This window comes from Palaemon carinicauda, chromosome 6, assembly GCF_036898095.1.
Source record: "Palaemon carinicauda isolate YSFRI2023 chromosome 6, ASM3689809v2, whole genome shotgun sequence".
NCBI lineage: Eukaryota > Metazoa > Arthropoda > Malacostraca > Decapoda > Palaemonidae > Palaemon > Palaemon carinicauda.
The window spans coordinates 18058738-18073737 of record NC_090730.1 but is presented as its reverse complement, the minus strand read 5'-3'; the positions used below and the strand labels follow the sequence as shown (position 1 = coordinate 18073737).

At 33.8% G+C, this 15000-nt stretch overlaps 3 protein-coding genes across 3 annotated transcripts in view; all 3 read right to left on the bottom strand.

The window, feature by feature from the left end:
* LOC137642894 (pupal cuticle protein Edg-91-like) overlaps positions 1 to 759 on the bottom strand; it is a 1143-nt gene extending 384 nt beyond the window's left edge. The window contains exons 1-2 of the mRNA XM_068375760.1: positions 748 to 759; positions 1 to 303 (exon numbers count right to left, since the gene is read on the bottom strand). The exon at positions 1 to 303 is cut by the window's left edge and continues 384 nt beyond it. Of these exons, the coding sequence (XP_068231861.1) occupies positions 1 to 303; positions 748 to 759 (315 nt within the window). The remainder of the gene's footprint in view (positions 304 to 747) is intronic.
* A 4464-nt stretch (positions 760 to 5223) lies between these two features.
* LOC137642031 (ATP-dependent RNA helicase glh-2-like) lies at positions 5224 to 6601 on the bottom strand. Its single transcript, XM_068374591.1, has 2 exons — positions 6575 to 6601; positions 5224 to 5966 (listed from the first exon to the last, which is right to left on the bottom strand). Exons 1-2 carry the CDS (start codon positions 6578 to 6580, stop codon positions 5280 to 5282), a joined length of 693 nt encoding a protein of 230 aa, XP_068230692.1. The 5' UTR covers positions 6581 to 6601; the 3' UTR covers positions 5224 to 5279.
* A 6028-nt stretch (positions 6602 to 12629) lies between these two features.
* Positions 12630 to 14066, bottom strand: LOC137642030 (ATP-dependent RNA helicase glh-2-like). The gene is made up of 2 exons (XM_068374590.1): positions 14032 to 14066; positions 12630 to 13419 (listed from the first exon to the last, which is right to left on the bottom strand). The coding sequence occupies exons 1-2, from the start codon at positions 14035 to 14037 to the stop codon at positions 12718 to 12720; spliced, it is 708 nt and encodes a 235-aa protein (XP_068230691.1). The 5' UTR covers positions 14038 to 14066; the 3' UTR covers positions 12630 to 12717.
* Between the last annotated feature and the right edge of the window lie 934 nt (positions 14067 to 15000).

Genomic DNA, 15000 nt, shown 5'->3' with positions numbered 1-15000 from the left:
GTTGATTCCACCACCAAATCCTGGGTTGATACCGCCCCCAAAGCCAGGGTTGATTCCACCTCCAAAGCCAGGGTTGATTCCACCTCCAAAACCTTGGTTGATACCTCCCCCAAAGCCAGGGTTGATTCCACCTCCAAAGCCAGGGTTGATTCCACCCCCAAAGCCAGAGTTGATTCCACCTCCAAAGCCAGGGCTCAGTCCACCTCCAAAGGAACGCGTTCTCCCTTCATTTTGTTCATTTCCTTTGTCGTCATCCGCTAAGGCAGAAGCTGCTAAGTAGCACAAGAACACAACTCGTAATACCTGAGGAAAGAAAATTATATCATTCACAATTGCATAACATGTACAAGTACCCTAAGTGCAATTAAAAAAAAAAAATCAATATTCTTCCTTGACTTTCATGCCACAATATACATAAATTTGTTTTAAAATTATCAAGTTTTACAAAGAAAACAATTTAACAACAGGAGCATTTCTTTTGATGTTATAATAGAAATTATGGTTTGCTTAAATCTACACGCAGCGTTTTCCCTTATCCGTAAAACTCCTTTGTATCATTTCATAAAACCTCGATCTTAAAAACTGATGCACATTAAATATTTCCCTTGAATTTCATCGGGACATGTTTCATTTCAATCAAAGATTCCGGTCTTAATCAAACCCATACATATCTATACTTGAATTCTACTTCTTTCTATAGATTTAACCATATATAACACAAGCAGACAGTTGATTGTTCCCTCTCACTCTTTTCCGCATCATATTAACCACATTTGCTTTTATAATCGTGATATAATTCAACTGAATCCTTTCACTTGAGACGACTGAAAAGTATCTTCCTAAATGTAGATTCACTATTCACAAATTCCATATCAAACAAAGGATAGAAGTTTGGGGCACGAACCATAATGATGTCTTGATTGGAGCTCAACTTGGATTGAATGCTACCTACCCATGAGTGTTGGCACTTTATATACAGTACCATTCAGAAATCCAAGGTGGGACATAATGGCCAGATACCTACCTTGCGTTATAATTGGAATACCAGTCGAATAACCTTCAGATCTGATGGACACTTATTTCCGGAGAGATGTCTTCTCCAATGTGCTAATTCATCTTGTTTTTATATCATTTTTTTTCTGCAAAATGGTATAAACCTGGCAGTTCTATCAAAGAATATAAGGGAATATTGCACTCATCAAGAATTCAGAAATTAATATACATGAAGCAAAAAGAGTAACATTTTGTTTTTCAATTAGCTATACCGTATTTCATTAATCATTAATTTAGTAATGATAGTAAAAAAAGAAACATCTGTTCTTACACTTTACTGGCACACACGACCAGGAAAAGGCCAGACAAATGCAGGAATTAATCTAGCGGATTTTTTTTTCTCTACATTTTTTTTGTATTGGGGAAGATTTTAAGATGGTATTACTCTGTTCTAATGTCAGAGAAAGTCTTGTTGAGATACTAAAAGTTGAATCCAACATTTAGAATCAATCATATCTTAGTCTGCCAGAATCAAGAAGAGATCCTTTTTTTATATATTTTTCTCTGTTGAGTTTCTAGGTTTTCTATGAAATTTACACAAAATTCTGGGCAGGCGTCCTTGCTGGCTATTGCAATTATATAAAAAAAACTTTTTATATTATTTCTAGAACAGAGACAAGGCTTTGTAATATATTCAATTATATCAAATTATGTAAGGAATAAAATATTCTGTCAGGATAAGGATATAATGAAATAGTCAACTCTCGAAGAATGAATTAAATATTATCAGGGAAGTAGTATTAGTAAAATACACAAAAATAGCTGTTTATGTTCATGTTTTTTATTATTAATAACATGTTTTAAACACTGTTAATAACATTTTAATTTTCTGGTTACACACATATATATATATATATATATATATATATATATATATATATATATATATATATATATATATATATATATATATATATATATATATATATATATGTATGTATATATATATATATATATATATATATATATATATATATACATACATATATATATATATATATATATATATATATATATATATATATATATATAAGTATAGATATTTCAGAGTTTTCCTTCTTACTTCAATCCGTTTTCTTTAACATTAAGTCACAGCCCCTGGCAGAAAGTTGTGATTGTTTATATGTGTATGTGATAATATTGGAAAGAATTTTACCCAGACTGGAAATTACTCACATCAGCCTTTGTGTGTTTCACACCTATGCCCAAAGTGTTGACAGAATTAGACAATCCAATAGATTTGTAAAAAAAAAAAAAAAAAAAAAAAAAAAAAAAAAAAAAAAAAAAAATGTGAACCGGACTTCAATACAGTTTAATTTGCCATCTACCTCTATTCTTCTTGTCCTCTTTAGCTATGGTAAGCAGCTCTTCTAGGGGAAAGACACTTCAAAATCAGAACATCATTCTCTAGTCTTGGGTAGTGCCATAGCTTCTTACCATGGTCTTCCAATGTCTTGGGGAGTTCTCTTGCTTGAGGGTACACTCGGACACGCTATTCTATCTTATTTCTCTTCCTCTTGTTTTGTCAAAGTTTTTATAGTTTATATAGGAAATATCTATTTTAATGTTGTTACTGTCCTTAAAATATTTTATTTTTCCTTGCTTCCTTTCCTCACTGGGCTATTTTCCCTGTTAGGACCCCTTGGCTTATAGCATCCTGCTTTTCTAACTAGGGTTATAGCTTAGTAATTAATAATAATAATAATAATAATAATAATAATGATAATAATAATAATAATAATAATAATAATAATAATAATCCTGCTGTTCTTGGAGCCTGCTGGCCATTCTTTCTAGTAACTCTCTCGTTCCACTATTTAGTTCCTTCCAGGCGCTCTCACTTTCTCTATCCTTACACTTACAAATCTTTTAACCAACTTTTAACTAACCTGTTGTTTTTCATTATTCTAACCTTTCAAAACACTCTGATCTATTTCTCCATTTAGAATTGCTTTTTAACAACTTATTCCTAATTCTTCAACCCATTTCCTCTTATTTTAGTATTCTCAAGTCCCAAACACAACAGATATAGTTTCACCTTTCTCTTTGTATATCACATCCCGACTTCAATTCTATAAAGGGAAGTTGGCTTAACGCTCCTTTCATACATTCTCACCTTAGTTTTCGCAAACATTATAGTTATCGTCCTAAAATTTACTTTCTTGTCTTCCCTAACTATCCAATTTATCTTTTACTGCATCCTGCCATTATATTTTATAGTTACTCAGGGTGATGGCTATGTGAACTAGCAACTTTCCTTGTCCAAAACTATATTAATTGCTTGATATTCCTGGTTTCTATTAATATGATCACCTTACTTTGTGTTAACATTTGTTCTCAGATTTCCTCTCTTGCAGCATTTTTTAAACCTATACGATAATATCGGCATATTTTTCATATTCCTAAGCAGTCCTGTGTTATATGTAAACATCGTCTACCCTACACATCTTTACGACTGATATCCTTATATACCGGCAATGCACCTAAGTCTTGTTTTTTTCTCTTTTTTTAACACAGTTAAGGATACATAACACCACCTTTACCGAAATACCCTTTTGCTGTTAATCAATCAATTTTCGTGTACAAGCTTTTGAAAATATTCATAATGGTAATTAATTACTTTGACTAACTTTTGTTCTATACATTAAATCCTAAAGAACTATATTTATCCCCTCAAATATATGTATTATTATTTTCTCAAAGTCCACGTATACCAAAGGTAGCTTTTCGGTTTACCTCAAAGCTGCTAATACGACTGTTCAAAACAACCCATGGTTAAGATAATTCCTTCCATACCCAAATCCAAATTTGACTTCTGACATCCGTTTTTTGTAGTATAAGTTACATTAATCCCATAATGTTTTCTTTCATATATAAATATATATATATATATATATATATATATATATATATATATATATATATATATATATATATACATATATAAGTGTGTGTGCATAAATAGATAGATCGATAAATAGATAGAAATCAGAAGAAAAAATTTACCCCGTCTGTGACTCAATGCCACGGAAATACTTGCCTTCTGTCGAACCCAAAAGTTTTAATAGATGGTTCCCTCACTTGTCTGCATATATTAGAAGTCGTCTTATCTATCAAAAGAATGAACGTTTCATGTATAGTTTCTTAATTCAAAACATTAGGCTTGCTTTCATTCCCGTTCTTTTTCGTTTTTATTACATAATTGGTTCAATAACCATTATAGTGTTATCAAAGGAAAGGTTAAAAGATTTAACACTGATATACATATTAAAAAAAATTTCAGAATTATATATTTTTTATAGAAATGACATTTGCGAGCTACGATAAGCTCAAGTCAACTTCAAAACCACTATCTTACACAATTCTAGAGGAATTCAGAGAAAATTTCTGTTTTGACAAATATTCATTAGGGAAATCAATTCGTACAATATAGTCGACTGAACTCGACAGGAAGTTAATTCAATGGTTGATCAAATCCAAAATTGTTCCTCTGACATCCATCATCCAGTTTCCTTTCATTTTTGGCGTGTATAATGTGTGTGTATATATATATATATATATATATATATATATATATATATATATATATATATATATATATATATATATATATATATATATATATATATATATATATATATATATATATGTATGTATATATACATGTGTGTGTGGGCGTGTGCGTTTTTGTGTGTGTGCACTGATATAGCGATAGAAATGAGAAATGTTTACCTGCTGTCAAACCTGAGAAGATTTGACAGATATCTCTTTCGAGTGTCTACATAGAAATCATTGGGGGTCGTCTTATCTGTCAGAAGAATAATTTTCTTATATATAATTGCTTCATTCAAAAGATTAAGCTTGCTAGAATGAAGCAATGAATCATATTGACGCGTCTTATCCATCAGTAATGATATGCTTTCATTCCCATTCTTTATCGTAATTGTTTCATTTACCTTAACCGTGATATAAAAGAAAATGGTAAATGATTCAACATTGATATACGTGTTATAAAACCAAAATCTTTCAGTATAATATCGAAGCAAAAACAATCATTCTGTTCTTATATAAATAATATTCGCTATCTTAGACAATTGTAAAGGACTTCAGAGAAAAGTTGTTCTATTTTACAAAAATATTTATTATCGAAATCAATTCATACACGTACAATACATCTGATTAAACTCGACAATAAGTTAATTAGATGGATGATTAAAAATGAGATTTCAACGGCCGAAACCGAATCCTCCGAAGCCTCCAGATCCAACAGGGGGTTTGCAAACGTGTTCCTCGAGACATCTGTCGAAGCAGCACTTGTCGACGCCTCCGCACTTGCTGTCATTGGAGCATGTCTGTGGAGGGGCAAAGCTCCTGACGGGTGGGCACTGAGGTCTTACGGGAGGGCATTGACCTGGCTTGACGAAGGGAAGGGTTTCAGGCTCGTTGTTGCTCTCGCAGCAGTAGGCCTGTCCCTCGGGAGTTCGGCACCAACGTCTGCACGTCTGGGAAACTCCACCGAATCCTCCACCAAAGCCTGGGTTGATTCCACCTCCAAATCCTGGGTTGATTCCACCTCCAAAACCTGGGTTGATTCCACCTCCAAAACCTGGGTTGATTCCACCACCAAAACCAGGGTTGATACCGCCCCCAAAGCCAGGGTTGATTCCACCTCCAAAGCCAGGGTTGATTCCACCTCCAAAACCTTGGTTGATACCTCCCCCAAAGCCAGGGTTGATTCCACCTCCAAAGCCAGGGTTGATTCCACCCCCAAAGCCAGGGTTGATTCCACCTCCAAAGCCAGGACTCACTCCACCTCCAAAGGAACGCGTTCTCCCTTCATTTTGTTCATCTCCTTTGTCGTCATCCGCTAAGGCAGATGCTGCCAAGTAGCACAAGAACACAACTCGTAATACCTGAGGAAAAAAAATGATATTATTCACATTTGCATAACATGTACAAATACCCTAAGTGCAATTTTCAAAAAAAAAAAAATCAGTATTCTTCCTTAACTTTCATGCCACAATATTCATGAATTTGTTTTAAAAAATATCAAGTTTTACAAAGAAAACAATGAAAACAACAAGAGCATTTCTTTTGATGTTATAATAGAAATTATGGTTTGCTTAAATCTACACACAACGTTTTCCCTTATCCCTAAAACTCCTTTGTATTATTTCATAAGATCTCGATCTTAAAAACTGATGCATATTAAAGAATTTCCTTGAATTTTATCGGGACATGTTTCATTTTAATCAAAGCTTCCAGTTTTAATCATACCCATACATATCTATACTTTAATTCTACTTTTTTATATAGATTAAACCATATATAACACAAGCAGACAGTTGATTGTTCCCTCTCACTCTTTTCCGCATCATATTTATCCACATTTGCTTTTATAATCGTGATATAATTCAACTGAATCCTTTCACTTGTGACGGCTGAAAAGTATCTTCCTAAATGTAGATTCACTATTCACAAATTCCATATCAAACAATAGATAAAAGTTTGGTGCACGAACCATCATGATGTCTTGATTGGAGCTCAACCTGGATTGAATGCTACCTACCCATGAGTGTTGGCACTTTATATACCATTCAGAGTTCCCGGGTGGGATATAGACAGCCAGATACCTACCTTGCGTTATAATTGGAACACCAGTCGCATAACCTTCAGATCTGATAGAAACTTATTTCCGGAGAGGTGACTTCAATGTGCTAATTCATCTTGTTTTTATATTATTTTTTTTTTCTGCAAAATGGTATAAACCTGGCAGTTCTATTAAAGAATATAAGGGAATATTGCACTCATCAAGAATACAGAAATTAATATAGACAAAGCAAAAGGGGTAACTTTTTGTTTTTCGATTAGCTATACCGTATTTCATTAATCATTAATTTATTATTGATAGTAAGAAAAGAATCATCTGTTCTTACCCTTTACTGGCACACTCGACCAGAAAAAGGCCAGACGAATGCAGGAATTAATCTAGCGGATTTTTTTTTTCTCTACATTTTTTTTTGTATTGGGAAGGGTTCAAGATGATATTACTCTGTTCTAATGTCAGAGAAAGTCTTGTTGAGATACAAAAAGTTGAATCCAACAGTTGGAGTCAATCATATCTTAGTCTGCCAGAATCAAGAAGAGATCCCTTTTTTATATATTATTCTCTGTTGAGTTTATAGGTTTTCTATGAAATTTACACAAAATTCTGGGCAGGCGTCCTTGCTGACTATTGCAATTATATAATAAAAATCTTTTTATATTATTTCTAGAACAGAGACAAGGCTTTGGAAGATAATCAATTATATCAAATTATGTAAGGAATAGAATACTCTATCAGGACAAGGAAATAATGAAATATTCAATCCTCGAAGAACGAACTAAATATTTTCAGAGAAATAGTATTAGTAAAATACACAAAAAACCTGTTTAATAACATATTTTAAACACAATAACATTTTATTTGTCTGGTTATATATATATATATATATATATATATATATATATATATATATATATATATATATATATATATATATATATATATATATATATATATATATATATATATATATATATATATACATATATATATATATATATATATATATATATATATATATATATATATATATATATATATATATACACACACACACACACACACATATATATATATATATATATATATATATATATATATATATATATATATACATATATAAGCATAGATATTTCTGAGTTTTCCTTCTTACTTCAATCCGTTTTCTTTAACATTAAGTCACAGCCCCTGGCAGAAAAAAATTGTGATTGTTTATGTGTATGTGATAGTATTGGAAGGAATTTTACCCAGACTGGAAATTACTCACATCAGCCTCTGTGTGTTCCATACCTCTGCCATAAGTGTTAACAGAATTAGAGAATCGAATAGCCTTGTAAAAAAGAAAAAAAAGAAATAAAGAAAGAAAGAAAGAAAGAAAAAATAAATCGTGAACCGGACCTCAATACAGTTCAATTTGCCTACTACCCCTATTCTTCTCGCACTCTCTAGCTGTGGTAGGCAGCTCCTGTAGGGAAAGGACACTTCAAAATCAAAACATTGTTCTCTAGTCTTGGGTAGTGCCATAGCTTCTGTACCATGGTCTTCCAATGTCTTGGGCTAGAGTTCTCTTGCTTGATGGTACATTCGGACATGCTATTATATCTATTTTCTCTTCCTGTTGTCTTGTCAAAGTTTTTAGAGTTTATATAGGAAATATCTATTCTAATACTGTTACTGTCCTTAAAATGTTTTATTTTTCCTTGCTTCCTTTCCTCACTGGGCTATTTTCCCTGTTAGGGCCCCTGGGCTTATAGCATCCTGCTTTTCCAACTAGGGTTATAGCTTAGCAATTAATAATAATAATAATAATAATAATAATAATAATAATAATAATAATAATAATAATAATAATAGTAGTAATAGTAATAGTAATAGTAATAGTAATAGTAATAGTAATAGTAATAGTAATAGTAATAGTAATAATAATAATAATTATAATAATAATAATAATACTCCTGCTGTTCTCATTCCACTATTCAGTTCCTTCTAGGCGCTCTCACTTTCTCTATCCTTACACTTACAAATCTTTTAACCAACTTTTAACCAACCTGTTGTTTTTCATTATTCTAACCTTTCAAAACACTCTGATCTTTTTCTCCATTTAGAATTGCTTTTTTACAACTTATTCCTAATTCTTCATCCCATTTACTCTTATTATAGTATTCTCAAGTCCCAAACACAACAGATATAGTTTAACGCTTCTTTCATACATTCTCACCTTGGTTCTCGCAAACATTGTAGTCATCGTCCTAAAATTTACTTTCTTGTCTTCCCTAACAATCCAATTTATCTTTTACTGCATCCTGCCATTATATTTTATAGTTACTCAGGTCGATGCCTATGTGAACTAGCAACTTTCGTTATCCAAAACTATATTCATGGCTCGATATTCCTGGTTTCTATTAATCTGATCACCTTACTTTATGTTAACATTTGTTCTCAGCTTTCCTCTCTTGCAGCATCTTTCAAACCTTTGCGATAATATCTCCATATTTTTCATATTCCTAAGCAGTTCCGTGTTATTTGTAAACATCCTCCACCCTACACATCCTTCACGACTAATATCTTTATATCCTGGCAATGCACCTAAGTCTTGGTTTTTTTTTTTTTTTTTTTTTTTTTTAACACAGCTACGGATACATAACACCACCTTTTTCGAAACACCCTTTTGCTGTTAACCAATCAATTTTCGTGTACAAGCTTTTGAAAAAATTCATAATGGCAATTAATTACTTTAACTAACTTTTGTTCTATACATTAAATCCTAAAGACCTATATTTATCCCCTCAAACGTCTGTATCATATTTTCTCAAAGTCCACGTATACCAAAGGTAGCTTTTCGGTTTACCTCAAAGCTGCTAATACGACTGTTCAAAACAACCCATGGTTAAGATAATTCCTTCCATACCCAAATCCAAATTTGACTTCTGACATCCGTTTTTTGTAGTATAAGTTACATTAATCCCATAGTGTTTTCATATACAAATATATATATATACACATATATATAAGTGTGTGTGTGCGTGCATAAATAGATAGATAGATAAATAGATAGAAATCAGAAGAAAAATTTCCTCCGTCTGTGACTCAATGCCACGGAAATACTTGCCTTCTGTCGAACCCAAAAGTTTTAATAGATGGTTCCCTCACTTTTCTTCATACATTAGAAGTTGTCTTATCTATCAGAAAAATGAACTTTTCATGTATAGTTTCTTAATTCAAAAGATTAGGCTTGCTTTCATTCCCGTTCTTTTTCGTTTTTTATTACATAATTGATTCAATCACCATTATAGTGGCCTCAAAGGAAAGGTTAAAAGATTTAACACTGATTTACATATTAAAAAAAAAATGTCAGAATTATATATTTTTTATAGAAATGACATTTGCGAGCTACGATAAGCTCAAGTCAGCTTCAAAACCACTATCTTACACAATTCTAGAGGAATTCAGAGAAAATTTCTGTTTTAACAAATATTCATTAGGGAAATCAATTCGTACACATACAATAGAGTCGACAAAGCTCGACAAGAAGTTAAATCAATGGTTGATCAAACCTGAGGGAACCAACGGCCGAAACTGATTCCACCGAAGCCTCCAGATCTCAGCCTTGCCAATGACGAAACAGTTGCTAATCCCTTCAAGGAGACAGTTCCTGAACTTGTCACATTTGATAATGGTGAAGTCATTGACCCTGTGATTGTAAGCAACCTAAAGGCAGCTCCAAAACTGGGCAAAGAACTGTTATCGGTGTTTGTGTGGGAGATACATGAAAAATATATCAAAGCCCTCCTCTGGTGTCATCCTAAGCAACAGTTTGTAAACATTCAGCAACTTCCCACCACTGGATTTGAAGAAGCGTGCAAACAAGTTAGGATCGGCAAAAGCCAATACAGCACTCATCGCCAAGCTTTTCCTGTCCCTGCAAGCACGAAGTGATGCTATGCATGGATGACTTCTCCAAACATGAAAACTTCCGTTATCAGGGTAACTAATGTCTGGTATGAAGTAATCTCTGATCCTGGACTCTCTTCAGCAGCCAAAGCGGTGTCTGTTGTTGTTTGTGATATATCAGATGTCATCCATCTGGTCAAACCCTATCATGCAAATGTGTTTGGAGAGTAAACATAGATCTACTGGCTAACATTCCTCGACAGCCAGATAACCAACAATAGTACAAGATTAGATGTTGTTTGAGATACATATCAAGATGCAAGACTCAAATCACAGACTTGTGTTAAATGAGGAGATACTCTAGATGAGCAAACTAAAGTATCAGCTAAGATTCCTATAACAAAAAAGTTCCTAAAGGATTCTTACAACAATTATGGTCTGTTTCACTTCCTCAGTGAACATCTGGCCCAAAATAACCACTGGCGCAAGGTATCGTCTCCTCACACAAAGGCTAAACTTGTACTTAGCAACCAACCAACTAATCTAACAGCTATTTCTCCATGCCACCAAGAGGAAGCTAAGACACGGATGATGCTCCATTTGTACCATGCAGTTGATCATGGATACGCGAAGGCCTACCTGAGGAAAGCGGACATTGATGTGGTCATTTTAGCTATATATCATTTCCATGAGCTAGGTCTAACAAAGCCATGGATTGGATTTGAATCTGAAAAAAAAAAAATATTTAAAGAAATCCCAATCCACCACAACTATCATCAAATGGGATCTCAGTGATACCAGGCACTGCTCTTCTTCCATACATACGCGCACTGTGATATAACATTGACAATGTTTGGAATAGGTAAAAAGATAGTCTGGAATGCATAGGCATATTTCTCTAAGGTCACCGAAACTTTCGTAGCCAGACAAGGCAAAACCAGCCTCATACTTGACTCACTGCACATACACTGTCTGGAACGTTTGACTGTGTTGACGTACAGTAAAATGTGCAGTATAAACTCTGTCAATAAAGCAAGGAAGCTGATGTTCACTCATGAACACAGCATACAAAACGCATACTGCTTGCTGCAGCTTTTATCTGGGAGCAGTCTTCCTACAAAGGATCCCACAAATCCAAATGCAAGTGAATGTGGCTGGAAATGGAATGCCATAACCAAGATATGTAAGCGATATTGGACCATTCTACCAGTTGCCAGCCATGGATTCGCACTGCTACTCCACTACGGAGGCTCAGTTACATGGAAGAAAATTGGAAGTGCCATAGAGCTGGAGTTCACTCTGGGCCACTATGTAGATGTGGAGGAGGTTGCTCAAACAATGATATGGCAACATACTCCGTACTGAAGACAGCATATACATAGCTGACTCATATTTGTATTTTAACTATTGTACCTTGTACTTTCTGAATATAAAATCATGTGTTAGTATAAAACCTAAACTGAATGGGGTCAGCTTTCAGTTTAGGTGCACATTACTATCTGCCAGATTATAGGATTTACATTGAAGAAATAAAATTTAAAATTAACGACAATTTGTAATTTTGTATGGTATAGATTTATTAGATTGTATCTACTGAAAACAGATATATGACAGTGGAATAAATCCAAGCTACAACCAGTTTTCTTTTTTCTAAAGTACCCTATAAAATTACCTTTAACCATGAAAATTACCTTTAATCACAAAATTGATCACATGAATGAAAGTCTAGCCACCCAAAACAAGGAAATGGAGGTATTACACAAGGTATTAGTGCAAATAGGGACTGCATTAGACCATTCAGTTTTATTTGTAGCAGCCATGCTGGATATTGTCCAAACAGGCCTCCAGATGACAATTTGAAATTATTTGTAATGGTTTTTGAAAACCTTGAACCCATATATATTACCATGCAAAATCTAAAGAAATGGTCACAGAGTGCACGAGTCTCTCAAATTACCTCCCCGCTATTCTTGTGAAAATAGAATTCAAAAACTATGATAAGATCAAGCCGCCTTTACAAAAACTATCATAGACAATTATAGAGGAATTCAGAGAAAATTAATTTCATTTTAGACAAATATTTATTAGGAAAATCCCTTCGTACACATACAATACATTCGACTAAACTTGATAATAAGTTAATTCGATAGTTGATTGAAAGAGAGTTTTCAACGGCGGAAACCACCGAATCCCCCTCCGAATCCTCCGAAGCCTCCAGATCCTACAGGGGGTTTGCAAACGTGTTCCTCGAGACACCTGTCGAAGCAGCACTTGTCGACGCCTCCGCACTTGCTGTCATTGGAGCATGTCTGTGGAGGGGCAAAGCTCCTGACGGGTGGGCACTGAGGTCTTACGGGAGGGCATTGACCTGGCTTGACGAAGGGAAGGGTTTCAGGCTCGTTGTTGCTCTCGCAGCAGTAGGCCTGTCCCTCGGGAGTTCGGCACCAACGTCTGCACGTCTGGGAAACTCCACCGAATCCTCCGCCAATGCCTGGGTTGATTCCACCTACAATGCCTGGGTTGATTCCACCTCCAAAACCTGTGTTGATTCCACCTCCAAAACCAGGGTTGACACCACCCCCAAAACCTGGGTTGATTCCACCTCCAAAACCTGGGTTGATTCCACCGCCAAAGCCAGGGTTGATACCACCCCCAAAGCCAGGGTTGATTCCACCTCCAAAACCTTGGTTGATACCACCCCCAAAGCCAGGGTTGATTCCACCCCCAAAGCCAGGGTTGATTCCACCTCCAAAGCCAGGACTCACTCCACCTCCAAAGGAACGCGTTCTCCCTTCATTTTGTTCATCTCCTTTATCGTCATCCGCTAAGGCAGATGCTGCCAAGTAGCACAAGAACACAACTCGTAATACCTGAGGAAAGAAAATGATATTATTCACATTTGCATAACATGTACAAGTACCCTAAGTGCAATTTAAAAAAAAAATATATATAAATCAGTATTCTTCCTTGACTTTCATGCCACAATATTCATGAATTTGTTTTAAAAAATATCAAGTTTTACAAAGAAAATAATGTAAACAACAAGAGTATTTCTTTTGATGTTATAATAGAAATTATGGTTTGCTTAAATCTACACACAACGTTTTCCCTTATCCCTAAAACTCCTTTGTATCATTTCATAATATCTCGATCTTAAAAACTGATGCACATTAAAGATTTTACTTGAATTTCATCGAGACATGTTTCATTTCAATCAAAGATTCCAGTTTTAATCATACCCATACATATCTATACTTGAATTCTACTTCTTTCTATAGATTTAACCATATATAACACAAGCAGACAGTTGATTGTTCCCTCTCACTCTTTTCCGCATTATATTTATCCACATTTGCTTTCATAGCATGATATAATTCGTCTAATTCCTTTCACTTGTGACGGCTGAAAAGTATCTTCCTAAATGTAGATTCACTATTCACAAATTCCATATCAAACAAAGGATAGAAGTTTGGGGCACGAACCATCATGATGTCTTGATTGGAGCTCAAGTTGGATTGAATGCTACTTACCCATGAGTGTTGGCACTTTATATACCATTCAGAATCCCAAGGTGGGACATAATAGCCAGATACCTACCGTTCGTTATAATTGGAATACCAGTCGCATAACCTTCAGCCCTGATGGACACTTATTTCCGGAGAGTTGTCTTCTCCAATTTGCTGATTTATCTTGTTTTGATATAAATTTTTTTTTCTGCAAAATGGTATAAACTTGGCAGTTCTATCAAAGAATATAAGGGAATATTACACTCATAAAGAATTCAGAAATTAATATACATGAAGCGCAAGGGGTAACATTGTGTTTTTCGATTAGCTATACGGTATTTCATTAATCATTAATTTAGGATAAATGATAGTAAGAAAAGAAACATCTGTTCTTGCACTTCATTAGCACACGCGGCCAGAAACGGGCCAGACGAATGCGGAAATTATTCTAACTGGTTTTTTTTCTTTACTTTTTTTTTTTTAATGGAGTTGGGTTCTAGATGTTATTACTCTATTCTAATGTCAGAGAAAGTCTTGTTGAGATACAAAAAGCTGAATCCGACAGTTAGAGTCAATCATATCTTATCGTGGCAAAATCGAGAGAAAAACGTTATTTATATGTGTGTATATATATATATATATATATATATATATATATATATATATATATATATATATATATATATATATATATATATACATACATATATATATATATATATATATACATATATACATACATATATATATATGTATATATATATATATATATATATATATATATATATATATATATATATATATATATATATATATATATATATATATATTATTCTCTGTTGAGTTTATAGGTTTTCTATGAAATTTACACATAATTCTGGGCAGGCGTCCTTGCTGACTGTACCAATTATGCATATAAAAAAAAATCTTTTCATATTATTTCTA